The sequence below is a fragment of the Zootoca vivipara genome, chromosome 3 (assembly GCF_965207765.1).
Source record: "Zootoca vivipara chromosome 3, rZooViv2.hap1.1, whole genome shotgun sequence".
NCBI lineage: Eukaryota > Metazoa > Chordata > Lepidosauria > Squamata > Lacertidae > Zootoca > Zootoca vivipara.
Window position 1 is genome coordinate 65828405 of NC_142586.1, and position 26043 is coordinate 65854447.

Below are 26043 nucleotides of genomic sequence, written 5' to 3' on the forward strand. Positions count from 1 at the left end.
TTCGGCGATCAGCCTTCTTTATGGTCCAGCTCTCACTTCCATACATCGCTACTGGGAAAACCATAGCTTTAACTATACAGACCTTTGTCGGCAAGGTGATGTCTCTGCTTTTTAAGATGCTGTCTAGGTTTGTCATTGCTTTTCTCCCAAGCAGGCGTCTTTTAATTTCGTGACTGCTGTCACCATCTGCAGTGATCAAGGAGCCCAAGAAAGTAAAATCTCTCACTGCCTCCATTTCTTACCCTTCTATCTGCCAGGAGGTGATGGGACCAGTGGATCCATGATCAAAGTATATTTAAATAGATCAGTACAGATGATTATGTTAATTTTGCTTGTTTCAACAAGTGCAAATCACCAGCCACTACTGTTATATAAATTCTATTTGTGTCAGGTCCGTATAGTTAAAGCTATGGTTTTCCCAGTAGTGATGTATGGAAGTGAGAGCTGGACCACAAGGAAGGGCTGATTGCAGAAGAATTGATGCTTTTGAATTATGGTGCTGGAGGAGACTCTTGGGAGTCCCATAGACTGCAAGATCAAACCTATCCATTCTGAAGGAAATCAGCCCTGAGTGCTTACTGGAAGGACAGATCGTGAAGCTGAGGCTCCAATACTTTGGCCACCTCATGAGAAGAGAAGACTCCCTGGAAAAGACCCTGATGTTGGGAAAGATTGAGGGCACAAGGAGAAGGGGACGACAGAGGATGAGATGTTTGGACAGTGTTCTCGAAGCTACCAACATGAGTTTGACCAAACTAGGGGAGGCAATGGAAGACAGGAGTGCCTGGCGTGCTCTGGTCCATTGCGTCATGAAGAGTCAGACACGACAAAACTACTAAACTACAACAACAAAGGAGGCCACTCTGCATGGCAGTCCTACTTGGTGGTTTGAGCCTTTAATATAACATGATAACATGTTATTCTTTTGTGGGGGGGGGGGACTTTTACAACACAATCCTCAGAGAAGCAAACCCCAGTGACTTACTTTGAAATGCCTAGGATTAGTTGTGATACGTAACAACTACCGTGTTTCTCATATTATAAGACACGTCTTATATTTATTTTTCCCTCAAAAAAACACACTATGGCTTATTTTCAAGGGATGTCTTATTTTTTTCCTCCTCCTCCTGCCGCGGCCGGCATTGCTGCTGCTCCTATCACTATGTCTTATTTTCGGGGTATGGCTTATATTCCTTGAATGCTTAAAAATCCTGCTATGGCTTATTTTATGGGGATGCCTTAAAATATGAGAAACAGGGTATGGTCATGGACACAGTCTGCTGTATCAGTGAATTTATTTCTGACTAAATACTGGCATTATTTACTATACAGAGAGATTTCTATAGATTGTTTTTAACAATGCCACCAGTCCTGACAAGGGGGGCGTGGGGCAGCACCTACAAGTCTACAGTAGACAATAGATACAGTGCAGTGGCTTGCTGGGTGGAGCAGAATTGCAATGCCAGCTTCCTGCCAGATGGATTGCTGTGGCTTACTGGCAGGAAGAGGCAGAAGGCTGCAGTGCAAACTTACTGGCAGAGCTGGCTGGTGCGTTTCCACTGCACCAACTTCCCATACCAACTTCCCAACCTCCAGTAAGCACCTTGTTACCCACCTGCTAGGAAGCTACCATAGTGGCTCCATTCAGGGGTGGCCCATTCTGATTTTCCACCTGAGGTGAAAGGGGAAACTGCTTCCCCCCTCCAAGCCCACCCAACGCCAAAGCCTCACTTACCAGGGTTGTGCACCAACAATTAGAGCAAATATTTACCTTACTGACATATTTCTTTATCTAATTTTAACTCACCCTTTGTCAAGTGATCTCAGGTCAAATTATATTAATTATAAAATCTAATAAAAAGGATTTTATTTTTTAAGAAATCAGAATAACTTTTATTCTGAAATAAGTGTCCCATCAAATATATTATCCCTGACCCAGCAAAGAAAACCCACATGTGAAAGTAGGCTGGATCTAGTTTTTGATGCAAATAAGCATGCAAAGTTCCAATTAGGACTATGTTGCATGCACAGTTAGAAATGCCTTCATATCACATATTTACCCTATATTGTGCATGCCCAGGTAGCTGTATAGAGCTTTCTAAGTTTGATCATATGCACTTATTTATGTAGATGACTGTTACACACTTTAATCCAGACCACTTTTAAAAACCAAACAAACATGCAGAATCACACCAGAGGCAAATTTAGTTTATTAAATTGATATATATATTTTTTTGGGGGGGTGAAGCTAACAACAGTGTGTTCTTTTTAGAAGACAGCAGCCCTTGCTGCAAGGGGGTACCTTTGATTTAATACTCCCCTCGCCTTAGCGAGAGAATACAAAGCAGGAGAAGGCAGCATCAGTCCCCCACTACGCTTTTTTTTTTGTGTGTGCAAAGCTCTGTGCCAGCTGCCCTGTTTTTCGAGGCTGATGAAGAGAGGCTGTGAAGTGTGCGTCTCCTCTTTCTTGTATGTTACCAACGCCACTAGAGCTGCAGCAGAAGGCGGAAGGAAACTCCAGTCCGCGTTTTCCATGTGCGTTGGAGTAATCAGAGAGAAGTGGATAATAGTTGTTAGAGCTCTCTCCCCCTCTCCTTCTCTCGCTCTCTCAAGCCATGCTGGGCCAGATAGGCTCAGCCAGACGTGTATTTACCCATATCCGGGTTAGAGAGGAAAAGAAAAAAGTTTCATTTAAACCTGAACAAAAAACTTTCAACATGAAATCACACAGCAGGAACAGGCACAGACCGTAAGGCATTCTTACCATTTCTAATCTCCATCAAGGACTTGGGGAGGGGAGTTTCGGTCATAAAAAAAAATCGTGTTTTGTGTGTGCGCGCGCGCGGAGGGAATGATCAGCAGGCTTTTTTGTTAAATCGTTCTTGTTTCTTGAATTGTGGGGCTTTTGGGGTTTTTTCCACACCCCACCCCCATTTGTTTTGCCCATTTTATTTTTTCAGGCTGGAGGGGAGTTAATTGATTTCTCTCCCCCACCTCCTTGCAATGTTGCAATGATCATGGCCGCGCAAGTAGCAGCGGCTCCGGCGGGTGCGAACAAGAAAGGCAAAACCCCGAGTTTGCCGGGCAACTTAAGCCAGGATCTCAACTCTGGGGGTCCCGTGGCAGGCACCGCAGGAGCTGCTGGACCGGGCTCTCTCTTGGGGGTCGTAGATGGGACTAACAACAGCAGCAGCGGCGGCGGCGGCTTGAATAATGTAGACCACCATCTCCACCACCACCATAATGAACTGAACATGGCCAATAATGCAACTTCTGCCGCCGCCACCGGTAATAACAACAGCGGTTCTTCCGCGGAATCGGTTCTGAAAGAAGCTGGAAGCTCATCGGGTTTACCTTCTTCTTCTACCCCGGCTATGGAGACAGGGCTGCTCCCCAACCACAAGTTGAAAAGCGTCGGAGGCGATCACCCTGCCGCCGCCACCGCCGCACCTTCCCACCACCCCCATGCCCAGCACCAGCACCCAGCTCACCTCCATGCCCAGCACCCCCATGCTCACCACCACCACCACCATGCACTTCCACACCAACAGCTAAATCAATTTCAGCAACAGCCGCCGCCTCAGCACCATCCGATGCAGAATAACAACAACGGCGGCTGCGGCGGCGGCAGCAACAACAACGGCGGTGGCGGCGCTGCTCAGCCCAGCAGCGCAGACATGGAGCAGCAACATGGAGGAAAAGACAGCGGCTTAGGGGGACAGGCCGAGCCCCAGAGCCGGCCACAGTCCCAGCCCTTGGCGAATAAAGGCGGCGGCGACGAAGAGGCGGCGGCGACGCCGGGCAAAATGGGCGAGCAGCACCTCAGCAGCCGCTACGACCACCCCGGCTTGGGACCTTTGAGCGGGCAGCCGCCGCCGCCGCCACCTCAGGGAGCGGGCAGCGGCGGAGGCGCTGGAGGAGGCGGCGGCGGCGGCGGCGGGCCCTCAGCAGTGGGTGTCTCGGAGTTTAATAGCTATTACGGCAGCGCTGGCGGCGGCGGCAGCAGCAGCAGCGGAGGCGCCTCCTCAGCGAGCCGGGCCGGGCCTTGCTTTGATCAACATGGCGGACAACAAAGCCCCGGGATGGGGCTAATGCACCCCGCGGCGGCCCCCAACAGCATGGACCCCCTGCCCAACTCGCACGAAGGCTACGCCAACAGCCAGTACAACCACTACACGGGCGCCTACGGCCGGCCTGGCGGCGGCAGCAACACTGGAGGAGGAGCAGGAGCGGTGGCGGCGGCGGCTGCAGCAGCAGCAGCGGGAGGAGGAGGAGGCGGCGGCGGCTATGGGGGCTCCTCGTCTGCCTTCGGGGTGCTGAACTCCCCCAGGCAGCACCAGCAGGGCATGATGCTGGGCCCGGGCGGAGGAGGAGGCAGCCTCGGCAAGGCGTCAGGGTCTGCGGGCTTCCAAAGGTTCTCCGGGCAAAACCAACACCCGTCTGGGGCCACCCCAACCTTGAACCAGCTACTCACTTCCCCCAGCCCCATGATGAGGAGCTATGGCACTGGCTACCCCGATTATGCCAACCCCACTGCTGCCCCATCGCAGCAGCAGCAGCAGGCTCAGGGAGTAGCAGCAGCAGCCGCCCCAGGAAGCCAGCAGGCAGCAGCAGCAGGCATGGGCAAGGACATGGGTTCCCAGTATGGAGGTGCAAACCCAGCCTGGGCAGCAGCACAACAAAGAAATCACCCGGCTATGAGCCCTGGAAACACTGGACAGACCATCAGCAGGAGCCAGGTAACGATAAGAATCCAAAAGAGCAAGCAGTGTGTTGTTTCAGTTGCTTGTGTGTGTCTGTCTTTACTTTCTTTCTAATTTACTTTTCTCCTACTCCATCTCAACTCCTTGCTGCCCTCCCTCACAGGGTTGGATAATGCACAGTGTCTGACTCTGATTAGGTTAGAAAGACATCATGGGGAGGGGGGATGACTTTCCTCTTAAAAATCAGACCATTTCATTTATACAGTTGAACAATACACAAGACCCACTGTACCCCACCCAGTGCTCCTACTCTAGACTTATTAGAAATCTGAACACACAAGGCCCAGAGGAAAATCACTTTGGAATGGGAAAGGGAGGAACCAATGCCATAACCAGCAGAGCTTGCAAAATCACATTCTCTTTCCTTTCCTGTCTTGATCTATTTCTCTTTTAGGTTATTAGAAAATAGTGTCGATTGGATAGAGTTTTATATTGAAACTGAGCAAAAATAGTTTAAATATGTTGTATCTATGCTCCACAGTAGTAAAAAGAGCTTCACATCCTGGTGGTTCCAATGACTTTCTCTTTTGGCATGTTTCTTATGTCCTCACAACCAGTATAAAAATGGTTTAAAAATATGTGGAATGTTATAATTAGATATTCCCTGTGTTTGCTCTCCCCTTACGGGCAAACTTTACGCTTCGTTGGTTGATGGGGGAAGAATCTAACGAGAAGGGTGTGAGTATTGCAAGATATCAACAGTTAGTGTTTCTGGAGGCTACACAATATTTCTGATCAGTTATAGGCTGTGAATTACCAATTCAGTAGGCATCAGATCATGTTTGGACGATGTTTGTAAAAAGTTGTCTTTTTGCCACCTTTAAAACCATAGGAAATAACTCAGAACTCTTGATGTTTCTTGCTCGGCAGTCTGAGCCTAAAGAGTGACTTGATCTCCTTTGCAAGGTTTGGAATTTGAATTGTGGAGGTAAACTGGCTGTAATAGTCTCCAGACAGCTGCCTCTGAGTTGACATCTAATCTGCCATCTGATTGGCTCCTCTCTCACCATTGGGCATTTAGCATTGCTGATGTAAATAGAATTGCTGAGCAGTACAGTCACAAAAATTCTTGCCACAAATAATAACTGAGCACTTTTGCTCACAGATGCAAGGTTACACATTCTTAGAAGAAGCTGAAATAATTGGCAGGCATCTTTTGATAGTTGAGGTTAAGAGGGATTCAGCAAACAAGGGACTGTTATATTAAAAAGACATTGTTTTTTTTAAAAGAATGTTTTAGGTGATCATTGGATCTTCATTGTTTAAATTTATGTGTAATTTTCTTGTTAATCAACGTTGAAGCTTTTCTTTATTTTGATGACATGGATAAATCTTTTAACAATTGCTTTTTATTTAAACCGTTAGGGCTTTTTTTAAACAAGTGTAATTGTAGTAGAACATATTGTGAAAAATCTGTGCTGTAATCTGCATTTGTTTGACTGAATTCTACATTCATACTCATTCTGCATAGTATTATACATTACTTATTTTTAATGTAATATATATTTAGTGGAATTAGCTTTATTTGTGTACTTGTTATGAGGTTTGTGTCTCCAATATCTTTAGATATGTGACCTCTTGTATAAACCAAGGATAGATAATGTTGTCACTTTTTTGTTTAAAATTACTATTTTTTAAATCTAGAAAACCATATATAATTTTTAAAAAAATGTTTTGCATTTGGATTTCCTTGATTAGAAACAGCAGGCATCATGCTTCATTTAGTTCTGTTGATATAAAAAATACAAGCTTATGCTTTGATTTTTAAGGAAGTGAATTATGTTAAAGGGGTAACAATATATTTAAGTTTTATTGGGGACCTTTTCCATCCTTAACAAGATGATGTTATTATGGACTGTTAAATCTTTGAATATGCTTTCAGGAACCGTGGTAAAAGACATTTTAAAATGATTGTGTCCTAGAGTAGACAGTGACTGCAGTAGTGACTGATGGGTTAACCTGAAAAAAATAATTTGAACCTTGGACAGACTGAAAACATATTTGTCTATTGTCTACAGTGTGTTCCTCTAATGTTTTCGTTTCTCTTCCTTTTTTTTCCTTCATGGGGAAGTCAGAATTTAGCGAGTTAATCTTTTACTCTTTTGAATTTTCTGAGACAAAAGGGTTAGTTGAAACCATTAGGTAATGAAGATGTGTATGTGTAATCTCATAATCAATTTTAAAAGATTTGCTTGGTCTCCTTTGTTTTAAACAATAGACTATTAAAAACATGTAGCTTTAATAGGTAGAAAAGGCATAGCAAGGAGGATTGTAATGCGTGTTACTGTTGTTTCTTATTTAGCCCCAATAGGTATTACAATTTTTTAATTATTTATTGGAATGAGAACAAAATCATAATGTCCTTATGAATCTTGGAATGAACATAGTTTGCACTTAACTTGTTCATATCCTGCTTGTAGTAGCAAATATGTTTGGTACTATTATGCAGGATGTGATTTATAATACATATTCTGGCAACATTCTTTTCTTTGATACTTTACATAGTATTTGTGATGAACATTGATCATTAGTATTCCACCTCCCCCCCCCCAAAAAAAATTATTACAATTTAACATCTTTCCAACTGATGCAGGTAATTAAGAAGATGATGGAGGTAAACTGGTAGTTCTTTTAAAATAACAATGTAATGAAGGCAAAAAAAAAATAAAAAAAAATAAACCAGTTACTTCATTATACATAAAATTCTTAAAAGTATAAATATACACTTTTGCTATTGTATTCCTGTGGATGAACACTCTGTATAGTCTTAATGTATGGAATAGAATATTTACCATCTCATGTGAGTATATTGGGTTTAATACCTAGCCAAATATATGTGTGCTATATCTGTTTAAAAATGCACATGTGTGTGCATATTAATGTATAGCTATATTTGTACAGATGTTCACAAGGTAATTGGTGATTCTAATCATAACCACTTTAACCTTCCCTGTAAAATAAAAGAAGATAGAATACAATGCACTACCTGGAAGCTTTATGACCTTATTACTTATTGGTGTCTACTTGTGTTTTTAATATGTGGGGAGATAGATTCTACCATGACCAAGTATTCTATCTCATTTGTTTTAAAAACCCATTTAAATAAAATTTGGTTGTTATTTTTCATAGCACTTGCCAGCTACAAAGGGATCTCCTATTGCAGAAAAAGGAAGGAACACAGATAAAGTCCAGTTCAAGTGTGTGCTTCAGCTTTGCAGCATTAGTCTTCCTGCAAATAAGGTCTATGATAATTCATTTAGGAGTGACATACAAATCTCATCAACTATTATTTTACTATTTACTAGTTTTGTGACTGTATGGCATGAACAGCAGAAGTCACATGACTCAATTCATTAGAGCTTGCATTCCAGGGATATAATTCACGTTAGATATAGGCACATAGAGTGCAATAGTACATGTTTCCTTTTATCACCATGTTTTTCATTGAATAACTAATTTGAAAAAAATACTGGCTAGTTATTAGAAAAATCTGTTCAATAGTTGATTTTTTAAATACATTCTTCTTGCTGTGGAGACTGTGTATCTATTAAAGAAGCTGCTTCCCTCTCTGCAACTCGTGTTTATGCCAGCTGCATCCTATTTCGTCTGAGCTTTGTCTTAAAAAAGGATAGTGGGACCAGAACCCAGTATTTGGAGACTTTCTGATAAATGTCAGCTGGATGCCTATAGATTATCAGTATACTAATGGGAGAAAATTACTCCTTTTCAGATGTCGGTTTCGGACCATAATTCTCCATCTAGAATAAATTGTAAAGGAGCATTACCAAGAAATTAGTAGCATCTCTTGTTGCTGGTAATTATATTATTAACATGGAGGGGATCAGTGTGTACACTACAGGCTGCAGTGTGCTAAGAATGATGGAATACTGAGTTTTTCATAGGAATTTATATGCAAGAGTGCTGCATGTAACAATAGTGGTAAATTAGTTCATTTTGAACAGGCTTTCCACTGTCTTCAATGTTAGAGACAAGGCTAAATTTTGTGTTTGTTTTCCTTCTGAAAAATATATAACTAATAAATGTATTTAGACAGTAAACCCATGCATATTAGACGAAAATGTTTCATTAAAACAAAGGCCTCAGCCCTGGTACCTTCATGCAACAGCAGCAGGGAGTGCAAAGTACTGCTTCCAAGGATGTTCTCCATCTAGTAGAAGTCCAAGTACAGAGGGGCACCTTCTTTTCCACCTACCAAGCAGCTAATGACCCCAATTATTTATTTAGAATGTGTTTACAGGAGTAGCATATAATACAGATGATGATTGATATATGAGGATAAAAACACCTCTGGGCTTATACAGGATCAGATTTGTGCCCAAGCACAAAACTTACCGGTACTTTACTTATGTAGATTGGGTTGATCAGTGTTCTAGAATTTTGTATGAAGCTTAAATGCAGATAGTTGTTTCAAATCCTTGTGTGTATTTTCTTAATGCTATGACTGGGGGGAAAAGTCAATTTTGGGGTGTGTGTGTGTGGAGGGAGCACAGAATTGGGGAGTGGTGGTGAAATCTCTAGGTACGATGGTGACTAGACACTTGGAATATTTTTAGTCATGTTCATTGTGCTTACTTAAGTTCAGGGCGAGTGACCTGAAATGTTAATCAGCTGCAAGTTACGTAGTATATGGCTTATATGGTTTTTTTTTGTTGATATAACTGCCCCTTAAGCTTGTTAAAGAATCAAAATTGCCTTGCATTTTAGTACTATTTTAAAATGTGCCATGTATTAGGAGGCACTAAAGATTCTCTGTGGATATGTAAAGCAGTGGTACCTCACTTGCTGTGCCTGCTCAAGGCTTGAGAATTTCAGATCCCAGCAGTGTTTAGCTGTGGTAAGCTAACCCATTGGAATAAATTTCAGTATTGTGATTATAATGTCATATGATAAATATGAATTTTTCAATTTTGGGGCTATTTACATAGCTCCAAAATGCCTTTTTATGATTAGGGTGTTATTTGAATTAATTCAGGTTTACTTTGCCAACATGCCTCAGTGGCTTTAAAATTTGTTTTTAAAATTGGGGTAGCATTAATTTGGGTTCCAAAAAGTAGGCTGTTGTCATGTGTTGCCCACTGCTCAGATAGAAATACTTACTTAATTTATTTAGGTTTTGTAAGCCGCCTTCAAGATAATCCATACGAGGAGTATCAATGTAGATATGAGTAATTACAAAAATAATGCTTGTTTGTGAAAATGAGGCACTTTAAAAAGAAATATGCATTTATATAATTCATTTCTGGTTGAATTATCTGTAAAAGACCTGTATACACATTAAGAGCCAGGTTCATACATACATACATATACTGTATATATATATATATTCATTCTAAATTTAAGTCTCGTTAAGTGCTGCCACAAACCATTCCTATTACTGAAACCACAAATTAAAGATGATAGATACACAAGTGCAAAACTGCTTCTTGTTTGCCCCCAGATAAGAAGTTTGGATGGGGACATACTATACATGGAGACGTATTATACCCAGCACTGTAAAGCATGACATTATGTTAACGCTGACAACAAACCCTACATATATTAAGTAAAATAGAAACATCGTCACCCGACCCCACCCCCACCCACCTGTCCACCTCTTTCCCCCTTTTTCTTCCCAATGTCTCAACAAATGAAACTGATTTAAAAATACAAGAGAGAGACATTGCACATACTTTTGAAAATCAAGAAATCCATAATAATAATAATAATAATAATAATAATAATAATAATAATAATATCATCCCCAGGTAGTTATATTGCATCTTAATTTGGGGCCCATTGCAATACTTTAAAAATATGTCTAAATTGAAATACTCTTCACGCTTAAAACTTCCAAAGCAGTAGCTGTTAGTTTGTTGCAGCAAAAACACCAATGTGTTTTAATGGCACTTTAAAAGGCTACTATGACATAAGCTTTAGTGAACTTGAGTCCACTCCTTCCGATGCATTCATCAGATGTTCCTATATGCCGGTAATTGTTAAGAGAGTTGACAGATTAATCAGGGACAGTTTCTGAGCACAGCATGATTTCAGTGTGGTGTTTTTTTTTATGAGAATACATTTATTTTGCTCAAATATTTGACATGCAAAAAATAAAAATGGTCATGCAAAGCTGTATGTTCTGTATGTTTGGATAATCATCTCAAATTTGAAATAATCGTATAATACTAAACGTGTATGTATCCTTTTTCCAGATTACACATTCAACGACACCTGTGCAAGGGTGTCAGCTGATGCAAAATACTGTTAAAACTATATTCCACATGCATGTCTGAGGGCTTAATTTGATACTTAGAACTATTTTAGATTCAATTACAAAATGGAGCATTTCAGATAATCTTAAGATGAAAATGTATAAAAGACGGTGGATATTGAATGCCACATTACTGTTTTAGGCGAAGATCAGACTAGAAATTTTGGTTTGGCAAGAGGTGTAGATAAATCAATGAACAAACAAGCATTAGAACCATAGTTAAAATAAGAATGATACCTGTGTTTGCCTTGTTCATCTCCCATAATGCTTACTTTACATTCAGTTGGCTTGGCAGAAGATAATTTTTGCCCTATAAAGTCCTGATTAGTGTTAAGAGGACTGTAATAGAAATTGTGCTCTGTGAGATTGCAAGTCAGAATATATGTTGTTTCGTAATTTATATAATGTACAAAAAGTTGGATATAATTATTTAAATTAGAGTGTAAAAATGTTTTCAGTATGCAATATCTACAGTACTTCTAAAAATAAAACAGGTATTCTGTAATGTGAAGTTATTGCATTTTTATATTATGATATGATAATTGGGTAGTTTATATGATGGTTTTGGTCACATCTGCTGTAATAAATAATAAAAAAGGGGGAAATGGTTTATAACAAACACTTTTCTGTAGTTTTGGTGAAATAGAGAAATTCTATGATACGTGAAGAAAAAACATTTCAAGAAGGAAAAAATAGTATCTAACATAGTATAAATAACATCCTATTTTATTTTGTATTTGATGTGCTTTTGTACTAGAATTTTACTTACTTTATGGACATAACTTATTTACCCTCTGCCTTTCCTCTCAATAGAACTTCTGTTTAAGTTTGTGAATTCTGGATTTTGTGATCTACATCTGCTTTCTCTTTATTCTAGAAGGACTGAGGCTGCTACTCAGTTTTATAGGCTGGATAAGTACCGTATGTTGTGAAGACACTTGCACCCAGTATTATATTTCTTAGCCTACAGTCCTAACTCTACATACCTGGGGGTAAACCTCTTGGATTAGGTGGAATCTGAGTAAACATGGTTAGCATTGCAGCCTTAGTTTTGTTGATTCCTCTGCCTCCTTAATAACAACAGGTTGCAGAACAACTGAGAATTAATAAACGGGATTGTAGAAAGATACAAAGCCAAATCAATCCCTCTATCAAATACTAGTCTTCCTTATCTGAGCTTTTATGAGTTAGATCCACTGTCTTCTGTATTTTATAGCAGCTGGGTTTTTTTTACACCTTTTCTGTTCAGCTTGTTGTGTTTGAGTTTTGTGCTAGTATGATAGGATATCAGATTGGGATTTTTTAATATAATGAGTGTTCAGATAAATTAATTAGTTGTAGAGGAAACTAATGAATAGCTGCATTTTGCAATTAGGTAAACCTAAGTCTTATTGATTGCAATGGCAAACCGATTATGTCTCTTATTGGCAATGAAAGGGTTTAAGCCAATTGTTTCTCCAAAACAACACACTTAATTTTTTTGAGAATCTTTTTGAACATGTACTTTCAGTGGGATTTTCTTCTTTTCACTGGAGATACTTTGTTTAACATTGAGGAAATGTAAAATGTTTGACCTTATGGTCTAGGACTGCATTGCTAAGTAGCCTGTTTCTACTTCAGTTTTCCTGAATGTCATGCAAGGTATTTTCCTTCCTAGTGCTGTGATCCATAGCTTACTTACACAACTAAATCTACTATATTTTGCATGCTAAAACACGACTCGGTCTTGCTTTTTCACACAGAAGTTAACTTTGTCTAGCTTGATGTTGATCTAAATTACAATTTGATCTTTTCTGACAATGCTAGCCTTGAAATATCCTGCAAAATAAGAATGGGCCCAATTGTTTGCAGTTGTGGTTCATAGGTACAGAAAAGTCTTTAAAGCAGATTTGATTATTGGAGTGTCAAGAGTCGTTAGAATAAATATTTTGGCAAGAAAAAGCCTTTCAAAGTATGATTTTGTAGTGCAGGTCCATATCTACTCCAGACAGTTCCTGACTGAAATCCATTTTTTGTCAATTTTAATTTCCAGAATGAAATGAGAGAGCCTAATTTACGTGATGAAAGGTCAGAATACCAGAGCTGTATGAATTGTACTTATGAGTCAGTGAGTTTGTTGAAATGGCATAGGAACATAAATGATGAAAAATACTATTAAGTGAGAAATCTAATCCTATAATCTTTAGGTGTGCACAGTTTTTCTGGGGGAAATAGCATATGAACTGCAGTATTCCCCTTTAGGGGTTTCAATCCTATGTATGCTTACCTAGGAGTGAGTCCCATTGAGCAAAGCGGGACTTACTTGTGAGTAAAAATAATTTTACTAGATCTGTGACTGTAGTATATATTTGTTGAGTAAATACACACAGAATTGCAATGTATAATGCTTTATACCAAATTCCAAAATTGCTTTTATGCCTCACCTCAATAGTTTAAAGAGGATTGTGCAGATTTGTGGAAAACTGTCAGAAAAACCTGGGAGCATGTGTACCAGCATCTCATGTGTTCTGGAAAACATAAAGATTGTTTTGTCACCATTGCTGGACTTTTGTCCTCTCAAGAAGAAGTGGTCAGTTGAACAGATCTGTCCCAGTTTATAGCAAACATATACAAGATGTGATCCAACAAGGCAAATGCAACCCCCTATCCAGAGGCTCAAAGGGACTTCTTCCTGAGTAAGACATGTGTTCATTGCTAGTCAATGTAATTGCACATTGTGAGAGGCGAAAAGATAGGCTGCAAGAAAGGGGCATTTGGGAGACTGGACTCTTCACAGTTTGGCATAGCATCCAAATTCAGGAGATGTGCTTGTAGTGTTGTAATAATGCACTTTCAATATTGGGTTAATAGCATGATTTGTGCCCAGTACTAAGCATACAGTTGCTGGGCCAGTAAACATGGTGTTGATTTCTTACCTTCAGTACCTTGTACTGTAAAACAGTTTTCTTCAGTTGAATAGGAGGTTAAGTTTTATTTATAACTGTGGTGCTGAGATGAGAAAACATCTGACGTAGTTACTATTCCCTTAATTTTCAAAGAAATAAAAGGTTTTTGGTGATCTGCATTTTCAGAATTTTCTGGCTTAGTTTCCTATGTTTTGGACTTAAAATGTGCTGTTTTGTCTAATTAATGTATTCCTAGTCCATTTAATGTGTGATCCTTATAACTACTAGCATCTCAACCCCCCCCCCCCCGGGCTAGGGTTCTTATCATTCTGTCTTACTCGGCAAAATAAAACTCCTGCAAGGTGTAAAAAGTGTAAAAATATTCCTTATGCACCAGCATCAAATTTTTAGGCACCTGGACAACCAAGTATATAGATTTTTCCAGTCTGGGTGTGGAGAACAAACACTTAAAGTGACCACTTGCATATTTCATGGAAGCAGCAGGCTGTGCAAGCTAATTTGTATGTGAAACTGCAAGCCTTAACTGTACAATATGAAAATGAAATGTATCTGGCATTAGAGCTGAGAACTTCAGCAGAGTTCATACAATGAGGAATTATTATGGTGGACAGAGTTAATTTTATTTTGCAGTCCCTTTACATAAATGAAGATAATTGACTTCAGTGGCACAAACAGTTTGAGTTCCGTTAGGGTGATATTTGTACTGATGTTTATAGTTAACTGTTATTTATATCCCTGGGTTTGCTGTAAGATTAATTTCTTTTTAACTTGGGAAATTATCAGCCTCCACTGAAGTCATTTTAGTGTTTCTATCCCCCCCCCCGCCTCAGCTCAGTTACAAAGCATGGGGGAGGGGAGGGGAGGGTGGTGCCTGGAGTTGATTCAAAATGTGGTATGTATTAGTGTCTGTAAAAGTTTCTCACATGAAGCAAAGTGGTTTGCTTGCATGGCATCACATGATCAAAATATTTTTACTCTTGGTGCTGCCAGAAGCTATCTATTGCTTTTCAACAATCTCAGTTGTTGGGCGCCATGCCAAGATGTTTAAGACAGCCCCTTACGTGAGCTGTTCCATTCTTAACCTCCTTGACTGAAGTGCTGTGACCTTCACATATGTAGATTAGCCATGTGCTCTGTGAATTGAAACTTGCTGCCTCAGGAAGAAAGGGTTTTTCTTTTTATTCCTGAGGGAATTTGACAGCCATTCATCCCTGACCTGGGCAGAGGTAATGCAAGGAAATTGGATTCAAATGGAATGCATATATAGATAACACACAGGCAGTATACACAGACAAGTAGCTCTCCTGCCTGGCAGAGGAAAGAATAATTCACTGACAGAGATAAGCTGCTGATTTGGATGCTGTGAAAAAGAAGTGTAAAGAGAGAAGTTTGAGAGGCTATTTTGTTTGTTTGGAGTAATAGTTTCTGGCTGCTGGTTGCTCAGTTGTACCTTTATTATGGTCTATTTTTTGTAACAATAAGCTAAGCTTTTATTCCCTTTGTAAGCGTAGTGGCTGAATTTGATGACAACGCTTAGGAAACCAAGGGTATCTATTTAAAATAATAATGCCTTAATTTTTTTTAAAGGTATGCATTTTTCACGTGGAGAAAAGCAACCGGTTTTGAAGAAGCACTTTGAATTCAACAGATATTCTTCAAAAAAGAAGAGAAAATAAATTAATTTGTACAGTGTGATAGGGTGCAAATGAAATTCCTTGTTAATCAGCTGTAGCTGTTGCTTGAAAACAGATTTCTGAGTTTTTGGCTGACTAAAGCAAAACATTACTGTGGTATGCAAAAATATAGAAAACGTTTTGGAGTAAACTTGTATATTTTGTGTTATCATCCACACATTTTCCATTTGCTAATGAAATTAAAAGGTTACTATCATTTCTAGAGGTTTAATTTTATAAAGCAAAATACTGTAGCCATACTTAAAAATTCCTAAAGTTATCCTATAAATTCCAGTTGCTGAGGAACTTGAGTGGCAGAGTACTATTGTGCTCGTGTCTTATTGGTGGGTGATATGGATGTCTGGTTGGCCACTGTGAGAACAGAATGCTTGACTACAAGCCTTTAGTCTGATCTTGCCAAGATCTTCTTACACTCTTTCTTACCAACAATATCCAGGGGAAATGCAGTCAAGCACAGCATATGCCCTGATTGGGATGGTTGGAGGTAGGTTAATCTCCACCCAATCTGTACAGTATTGGATATTGTGTACTCATCCATCTGTCTTGTAAGTTGTCAGCGTGGAAACTCCAGATAGTCTCCTCTGTTTTCCATAACCCTTACTATTATTTTATTATGTATTCAGTTTCTTAGCCACCCTTCTCCGTGAGGTCTGAGGGTGGGTTACAGCAATTTAAAAATGCAATAGTGAAAACACTTTAGAACAAATAGAAGTCACAAAGTGACTTGTCAGAATAGTTATCTCAAGTGTGAAAGGCCAAAATGAAGTACAGTGGAACCTCGGTTTATGAACACCTCGGTTTATGAATTTTCGGTTTATGAACACCGTGGACCCATCTGGAACGGATTAATTCATTTTCCATTACTTTCAATGGGAAAGTTCGCTTCAGTTTATGAACGCTTCAGTTTATGAACAGACTTCCGGAACCAATTACACCCATGCTTCAGTTTATGAACGCTTCAGTTTAAGTACTCCACGGACCCGTCTGGAACGGATTAATCCACTTTCCATTACTTTCAATGGGAAAGTTCGCTTCAGTTTATGAACGCTTCAGTTTAAATACTCTGCGGACCATCTGGAACGGATTAATCCACTTTCCATTACTTTCAATGGAAAAGTTCGCTTCAGTTTATGAACGCTTCAGTTTATGAACAGACTTCCGGAACCAATTGTGTTCATAAACCGAGGTACCACTGTAGTTCATATTTCAGCATAAGACAGAAACTACACAAGGGCAGATGCATCTCAGCTGTTTGGGGCTTAAGTTGTTTAGGGTTTTATGTACTTAGGTGAGCTGGTTGGATTGGCCCAGAAACAAACTTAGCAATCACTGCATCTGTTTTAAAAATAGTGGTTGTGTGGGTTGTAAATGGAAACCCAGGCAGTGACGTGGCTGTTGCATTTTTGACCATTTGACATGTCTGAGCAGTCTTCACACCCCTCTATCCAAAGGGTCTGTAATAGGTGAAGTAGGCATAGCTGAAAATAGGGATTGCTAGTTGCTGAGGCCTTCTGATCCTCCAATGATAATGTTGGATCCAAGAGTAGTCATAAGCTATGGATCTGTTCCTTCAGGGGAGCATAACCCCATCTAGAACAGGCTCACCTCCTCGACTTGAGAACTAGGAACACATTAACACCCCTGTCTTTTCAGGATTGAGCTGCAGTTTATTGGCCCACATCCAGCCCACCACCACTTGCAAACACCGGTCAGGCACCTCCACAACCTCTCCTGATTCAGATGTAAGAGAAGGAGAGAGAGAGTTTGGTGCCATTTGCATATTGGTGACACCTCACTACCAATCTCTGATGACATCTTACATCAGCATGGGGAACAAAATGGAACATTGTGGGACACCACAAGACAGCTCCCATGGCACCAAACAATGGACTGCCTTAACTACTTTCAGGAAACTACCTTGAAGGTAGGGGTAGATCTGCTAAAGTACAAGGCCCTCAAACCCCATCTCCCTGAGCTGTTCCAGAAGCATTTCCAGTAGTATTTATGCCGGCAAAGAGATCAAGGAGAACAAGCAGAATCTCACTCTTTTCTCTCTCCTGACAAAGGCCATCAACCAGGCTGGCTAAGATTGTTTCATCCTGAAATGGATTCGATATTCAGTTTCCTCCAAACATTCATGAAGCTAGACAGCTACCATCCTCTAGAATAGATCACCTTGCCCCAAAGGGGGAAATTCACCACGGAGTATTGTTGTTTAACACTTATGGGTCCAGGGAGGTGCTCTTAAGGAGGGGGTGCATCTGGTGTGGATTCCACCCTCAAAGGATTCAGTAATGGATAAAAAAAAATGCAGCCTCAGTTCATAGGTTTATTCTACATTTCCTTCTGTTCCCTAATTAAGTAGGAAATAGCTTTATAGCCCTTAATTCATCTTTTTTTTGACACGAATGTGGCCACTATTGCAAGGAAACAGGTGAAACAATTTCAGTGGAGGTATTACATTAAAAGGAGGAGAGACAAAGGTGAATTAACAGACCAAAGTGACTAAGAAGCTGCATGTGTTAGAAAGGGGTAAGTTTACAGACAGCAGTTATTGAAGGATAGCTGAAGCTCTTGAGGTGCTTCAACGCTTTTCTTGTTATCATTAATATAATTTTCCTATGATTTTGTTACCTGTATTTATCCTATTGGATGATACTTACTGCCCCAGTGACAGACATAGCATACACCTAAAGTAATGGTTCGATAATTCAGTGGGGCCATATCTTGCTTAGGATACTTAGAGTACTACTGGGTGGGTTTTGCCATCACTTTCTTACATATCTTATCCCTGAATAGGTTTGCGGAAAGGTTTTCACTGAATCTAGGCATCATTTCTTGTTTGGGCAACTGAGATTACCGCTGGGGGGGAGGGAGGGGAAATTACACTTTTACTTTACCTTTACCTTTTTTACTTTTATACTTTTACTGACATTTTGGGATTTCTTTTGTCCTCAGTGGGCTGCTTGCAGCATCCAGTCTTGGGAGCAAATCAAAATGGTCAGATTAAATTGCCTTTTCCAGCCATATACTTCTCAGTAGCCTTTACTTGTAGAATATCAGCTATTAAAATGTGTGTGAGAAGATACTCCTGCTTTTTGTTTTTGATGTAGCATGTCATCACAGAGTCTATGGTATGTTAATTTCTGATTTTTAAAAAAATGCACTGGATCACCATTTATTTTTAGAATCGGCTGTTTAAAGTGGGGTTTTCACCTCAGCCTTTTCTATCTGCAGTAGAGAGTTGCTTGCCCTGTGCGAGGTCTTTAACTCAGTGGGGGAGCATGAATTAATTAAAAGCACACCACCACCTTTAATTTATACAGGTCTAAAGCTACTTACATTCTCATAGAGAGGAGGAAAAGCACATGTGCTTAAGCATCAAAATGAAATTCGCTGTTTTTGTAGCATTTACTTAAGATATATAATTTATCATTCAATGTTTACATGTTTTTAAATAGTTCTTTTTGTGAGAAATATAGCCGGTGGTGAGAGTGCCACAAAATCCCCAAAGCTGTTTCCAAACAAGGTACTGAAGCCAAGGACATTAAGTCGTTTCCAGAGGTTTCAGTATTCTTCCTCCTCTGTTGCCTGCCAGGGTCTGTCCCTGTCCCTCCCCTCTTTTAAAATCCTTTTGATACCTCAAACTGCCACCCCCTGCAGAGAAGTCTGGTAGCATGTGTCTGCTGTCACTTTGAGATTCTCTGCTCCGGAATATGTGAAGAACCTCCAGTACATCCGAATATGTTTTTAGCTCAGTATTCAGGCTTTACACATAAGATCCAGACACCTTTTCCTGAAGGGGCAGCATGTATTGATTCTTAAGAGCTGGAGATTGAACCTGGTAATATTTTAAGTTTCCAGTGCCAAAAGAGTGGCAGAAGCAGATTAAGAGGTACAGCATAATAATGTAATCTGTTCATGAATGAACAGAAGAAAATTTCTCAGTGCTTTAAAAAATTTTTTATCTGTTATAATTGTTTTATATACTCTATATAATTAAATAAAGACAATTTACAGAAATAATTCTAAGTGCTGAGAAAGTGTGTGTCCTTTGTAAACATGTTGTACTAGAAATGTACTAGAAACATGTTGTACTAGAAACATGTTGTAGAAATTATATATATTCTATATATAATATATAATATATATTCTATATATAATAATTCTATATATAATTCTATATATATATTCTAGAAATTATATATATATATATATATATATATATATATATATATATATATATATATAATTGACTATCTTAAGAATAAAGTATTACTCAGTATATAATGTGCCTGGTGACAAGTCATCTTGCTGTGATAAAGATATCTGCTAGTCTGTAAGACTATATATAGTCTATATATAGTCTTACAGACTAGCAGATATCTTTATCACAGCAAGATATCTTTATCACTGTAAGACAGTAGTACGACCAAGTGCATTGGGAACTTTTGCTTTCTCTGATTCTAGGAAAGCTTTGATTATATGTTAATTTTACTTTTCTGTATTGTTGTGTCTCTAGTTTAAGGCTTGGAATTCATGAAAGTTCCAATATACAGTCATACCTCGGTTTAAGTATGCTTCGGTTTGAGTACTTTCAGTTTAAGTACTCCACAGACCCGTCTGGAACAGATTAATCCACTTTCCATTACTTTCAATGGGAAAGTTTGCTTCAGGTTAAGTACGCTTCAGGCTAAGTACGGACTTCCAGAACCAATTACACTCATACTTTGGGTTAAGTACGCTTCAGGTTGAGTACTCCGCGGACCCGTCTGGAACAGGTTAATCCACTTTCCATTGCTTTCCATGGGAAAGTACGCTTCAGGTTAAGTACAGACTTCCGGAACCAATTGTGTACTTAAACCGAGGTACCACTGTATAGCACTTGAAAGTATTAGAGTGTGATAAGCATTTTTCACCATGCTTGCATTTATTATTATTCTTATTATTAAAATTTGTATTTCACCCAGAGATCCCAGGACCGTTCTAAGCATACAATACAGAATAAAACCACAAAATACATAATAAGAACAAAACAAATAACCTCTTCCTCCCTCAAATACATTTAAAAAGATAGAGACTGTTAATCAGCCAAAGGCCTGGTTGAAGAGAAATGTTTTCTCCTGGCACCTAAAGATGTACAGTAGTACCTCTGGTTAAGAACTTAATTTGTTCTGGAGGTCCGTTCTTAACCTGAAACTGTTCTTAACCTGAAGCAACACTTTAGCTAATGGGCCCTCCTGCTGCTGCCGCGCCACCGGAGCACGATTTCTGTTCTCACCCTGAAGCAAAGTTCTTAACCCGAGGTACCGGTACTATTTCTGGGTTAGCAGAGTCTGTAACCTGAAGCGTTTGTAACCTGAGGCGTTTGTAACCCGAGGTACCACTGTATAATGAAGGTGCCAGTTAAACCTCCCTGGGGAGAGCATTTGGCAGATTGGGAGCCACTGCAGAAAAGGCCCATTCTCATATTACCTCTGGACCTCTCATGGAGGAGACACACCCATTGACAGCCTGGGGTGAGCCGGGGCTTCCTTGGTCGGTCTGATTTGGTTCGAGATCTGGCCAGACAGGTTGCGGCAACCTACTTGCATGTGTTCTGTGAAATTACCCAATGCTATTTCCAAATCGGCTACCTCTAGTTCCAAATCGGCTACCACAGAACCAATTTTGGCCCGGCAGAGACCATTATGTTGATCCCTGTTTAGGGAGGCTTTTAATGTTTAAGAAATTTAGGGAGGCTTTTAATGTTTAAGAAATTAGTTTATTTTAATGTTTCTGTTGGAAGCCACCCAGAGTGGCTGAGGAAACCTCACTACCAATCTGCACGTGCTGCTGGGCACCGACCGGGCAAGCCTCCTCCTCCTCCCGGCTCCCGGAGCCTCGGGGCGCTCTGCATGGTGCTGCTGGGAGCCAACCCGGCAAGCCTCCTCCTCCTGCCGCAGCTGGCGTTGCTGCTGCTGGCTCCCGGAGGCTCGGAGGGGACCGGAGAGGTGTGGGCAGCCATGCCTCTTCCTTGGTGCCCTCCAGAACTATGCCTACCACTATGGCTTATTTTTGGGGTCTGGCTTATATTTCTCAAATGCTTGAAAATCCTGCTAAGTCTTATTTTATGGCTACGTCTTAAAATATGGGAAACATAGTATTGATGGAAAAGTATCCCTCCTATTCTAGACCATTGGCCATGCTGATGGAGGCTGGTGAAAGCTGAGAATCCAAAACCTTTGGAGGATACCAGGTTGGGGAAGGCTTGGTTACTTCATTAAAATAAAATAAAATGTTTTAAAAGTAACTAAAGCTTCTAAAATGCTTATCAAGGCCTACATTAGATGTGTGCTTCTTTAGCCACAGCTTTCTCGTGTGTTAGATTATGATGTCTGCTCCCACCATATATCAACTTACATATCTGAACATGCAACAATTCAGTTTAACACACTACAGCTTTTGTATCGTTTGCATATACCGGTAGTTAGATATGTGGCTCTGGGTGTTGGTGATGGAAGTTGTCCTCATATGCAGAGGTAGAACTGTGGCTGGAGAAGTGGTTAACACCAGTCAAGCATGACACTGAAATCTAGTTTAGAGCAGCTCGTACATGTCAATAGTCTGCTTCCAAAAGGGGGCTAAGGAAACTGATATACCCATTCTGTACATTGAGTCCATAGGATTCAACCTTATGGTTATATCCAGTGGTTGCTAAAGCAGAAGGCAGCTTGTGTAACTTGTTTTCAGTTCCATTGTGCAACTCCTGTGCTCCCCTAAGAGCCTCCCCAGAGGGCCTGTGGACATCTTGAACTGAGTGGGCTCTGGGCTGTGCAATACAGGGAGGAGTAAATAAGCTGAAATTGGGTGGAGCAACTTTGTGTAAGTGTGCAACTGCTGGATACCCTAAGAATCCTAATGCTGGGACACATTATTTTCCTGTTTCTAGCTCCAACATGTTAAAGTTCCTGCATTGTCTGTATTGAAGTCTGCATTTTAAGTTGTTGCCACCAATTAAGCATAATATATTCAAAACCTGCTTACCTGTTAAAGCATCCACCTCAAAACTGGTGCCAAAGTCTGGAATCAGTGTTATGTGTGCATGTGCATGCATATTACAACCCCAGATAACATCTTTGAAAGGACGGGTTTTTGAAAGATCTGTGTTTATAGTGTTTGCTGAGACCTTTGGCATTGTTATAAAATATGCATTTTTCTGGAGACGAGGTGCTTTCTCAAGGTTGTCTGAAATGTTTTAACTTAAGTAGCAAATGAGGTGTGAATCAAATTGTCGGATGGATGGATGCCAAATTATTGCAGCACTTGCTGTTTAAAGTAACTGGCAGTGTACTTGGAAACGTGTGAGCCTAACAGATAAATGTGTAAACAGCACCTTTCTCCTTCATTATATCTGGTTTCTCACCACTTTTCTTTATACTATGAGGACCTAAATTTGTGTGGGAAATGTCATAGCTACTTTCAACGTGTTAGTTTATGATATCTATATCAGAGGTTCAGTTCAAATCTGTGCATGACATAAGTAAAGAAAAATGGATGTAAGCAAATTAACTTTAGTAAATCCTTCCTCAAATATGGAAAGAATAAATCAAGGAAATAATATTTTAAGCAGTAGTTTCTGAAACGCTGCATAAAATTGCATCTTTTATCCATTTATTTTGATAGATATTTGTTTTAGATTCCTGATCACTTAACAGTTCAAAGCTATTTAATTTCTATTAAATTGTAGTGCCCACTGGTCTTAATGGGATGTGCTCCCAGGTAAGTATTTATAGTAGCTGCAATTCTTTTTAATGTTAATTGACAATTATGATAAAAAAACAAGGAAATACAAAACATTTTCTTTTTTATGTTAATTAAAAATATGTTAACATTATAGTAACATTGTATCCAAATGGCTTTTGAAAAAATTTAGCCGACATCTGCTAATTGCTAAATAATCATTGATTAAAGTTCTCATTTTGTGTGAGTTTGGATTGGGTATATACAAGACATTAAAAAGCAAGTTCTTTAGTGCTATAGATGCCATAATAAGCCTTCTGATGATTCTCCAAAATATGGTTTGGATAATAGGAAACTAGCCACAGGCTTGTATTGGCTCACACACAGAGTTTAATGCATTACTTTCTGGTTTAATTAAATTACTGTTTGTCATTACATCTGAATAATGGCTTGAGCAAACCTTCCAAAGCAGGATTGCAAACCACACTTTTATATTGTTTCATAATCCTGGTTCGAAAGGTTCATTCAAATCATTGATTTGCTGATTTGAATGCAACAGCAAGCAGCAGTTGATAAGACCAGGAAGTTTCCTGCTTGGCAGGGGGTTGGACTGGATGGCCCTTGTGGTCTCTTCCAACTCTACGATTCTATGATTCTATGATGTATCACAGCACAATCCTAATGGTGTCTTCAAAGTAAGTTTTATTGAATTCAGTGGGACTTGATGCAGTCTTAAGCAACAAGTGGAGGACGGACAGTCCAAGCCTGTTGTTTGGTTCAAGTCATTCAAACCATGGTTTGGAGGATGGTCTGTCTGCTCAGATGATGATGCTTAATTCACATATTGTTTAAAGCATGATTCAGCATAATATGCAAAATGGGCAAATAGCCACATATTATTCTTATTCTTTGGTACCTCCATCCATTTGTGCCCCAGCCACTCTGGGCAGCTTCCAGCATATAGAAAAACATTAAACCTTAAAAAGCTTCCCTATACAGGGCTGCCTTCAGATGTCTCCTGAAAGATATATAATTACTCATTTCCTTGACATCTGATGGGAGGGCATTCTTCAGGGTGGGTGCCACTACCAAGAAGGCCCTCATAATGCTAAACCATAGTTTAATATTAAGTGTGCAAGTCTGAGTGAAGCCTTGAGCTGATGTACTCCTACTATCCTCTCATGGAAGGGAGGAATGTGGGTTTTCTTCACATACACATTTTAACCTATGACTGAAGAAGAGAAAATTTGTGATAGCAGCTTAAAATGTAAGTCTGAAAATGAAGACAACTGAATGGACAGAATTTCCTTCTTTAATAAACCCTGGATTGAAGAAAGAGACTCCTAAAAATGATTTAGAAACAAATCGGTTTGGGAATTTAAAGACATATCGGCTTTCCATTAACTCATTAAGTTGATGTAGTCTGGGCTTCCAGATGAATCTCCAATTTGTATCATCTTTTGCATATAAGATAGATCTAAAGCAGGAGCCACACACAAATAAGCTTTCAGGTAGAATGCCAGCAGATAAATATTTTTCCTTAGTTGTATTTCCACACTAGCAGTTGAAATTTGACCTGTTTAAAGGAACAAGAACCATGCAGGGCCCAAATGCCAACCCTTATGATTCTGTGAAACAGGTGTTTTAAGTCTCTTCTGGTGCACTGAACATGTTGATTTGCATACTGTTGAACTATGATTTATTGTAGGGATCCCTAACCCTTTTGAAGCTTGGGGGCGCATTTGGAAATTTAAGAAATTGTCATGCGCATCACAAAAGAAAAACTGGTGGTGCTCAAATAGGGAAAAACACCTGCACCCCAAAAACAAAACAGAAGGGGGAGAAAACCACCATCCCCAAGACCTGCCAAAAAATGTCCCCTAAATTAAATGAATAACAAAATAGCCAACAACACCCAAACAAACAACACACAGGAAACAGCTACCAAAAATACACAAAGTACAGACAGTCAGTCACCCTAATAAGAGAATGCGAATTGCTCCATCCCCAAAGAAGCAAACTCTTAAGAACAAGCAAAAACCTACTCCTCAAATACACAAAAACCTGGCAAAGCAGCCCCACTTACAAAGAAAGAAAAGCAGGCAAAACACAGCTTACAAAATAAAAAGAATGACATGCTTTGTAAACCTCTTCATTACTGAAGCGGAATCAATCCACTACCATTTCTCTGCTTATCAAAACATTTTCTGCTTAGGAGAAATCTGTTTTAGGTTTTTAATGACATTTTCAATGCCTGCCTGTATAGTATCATTCAAGCTGTTTTCCTTGGGATGATTTCTTCCTACTCTCCAAGTGACCAGTCAGTTTTTTCCAGTCCATTTCCCCCCATTCCTCTGGGTCTGTAGATATTTCATTACAATTCTGATCAGTCTAGTGCATTTTATATAACCTTGTGGGTTATTGCTAAGGGGGTAATTGCAGATTAAATAAGTAATTGCATTCCTGATTAAAAGTTGCTTCTTTCCAGATTCTAACTGTGTAATACACTGTATAAGAGGAAAACTAAGCATGAGAAGGCTAACTTTACTTCTTGACTGTGTTTTCTTTGGTCCCGCAGTTTCATTGTGTAGAGCAGAATCAAAGTTATTTGTAGACCTCAAGTTCTTCATTTTCTTGCGGTCAGATACATTTTCTTTACATGCATTGTTCTAATCAGATTATTCTGA

General features: G+C 39.7%; 1 protein-coding gene across 12 annotated transcripts in view; it reads left to right on the forward strand.

The window, feature by feature from the left end:
- The first annotated feature begins 2598 nt into the window (after nt 1-2598).
- The window catches only part of ARID1B (AT-rich interaction domain 1B), a 357452-nt gene continuing 334007 nt past the window's right edge, over nt 2599-26043 (forward strand). For all 12 annotated transcript variants that reach the window (XM_035108659.3, XM_035108661.3, XM_035108664.3 and 9 more), the window contains exon 1: nt 2599-4739. In XM_035108659.3, the coding sequence (XP_034964550.3) occupies nt 3012-4739 (1728 nt within the window). In that variant the 5' untranslated portion in view covers nt 2599-3011. The remainder of the gene's footprint in view (nt 4740-26043) is intronic.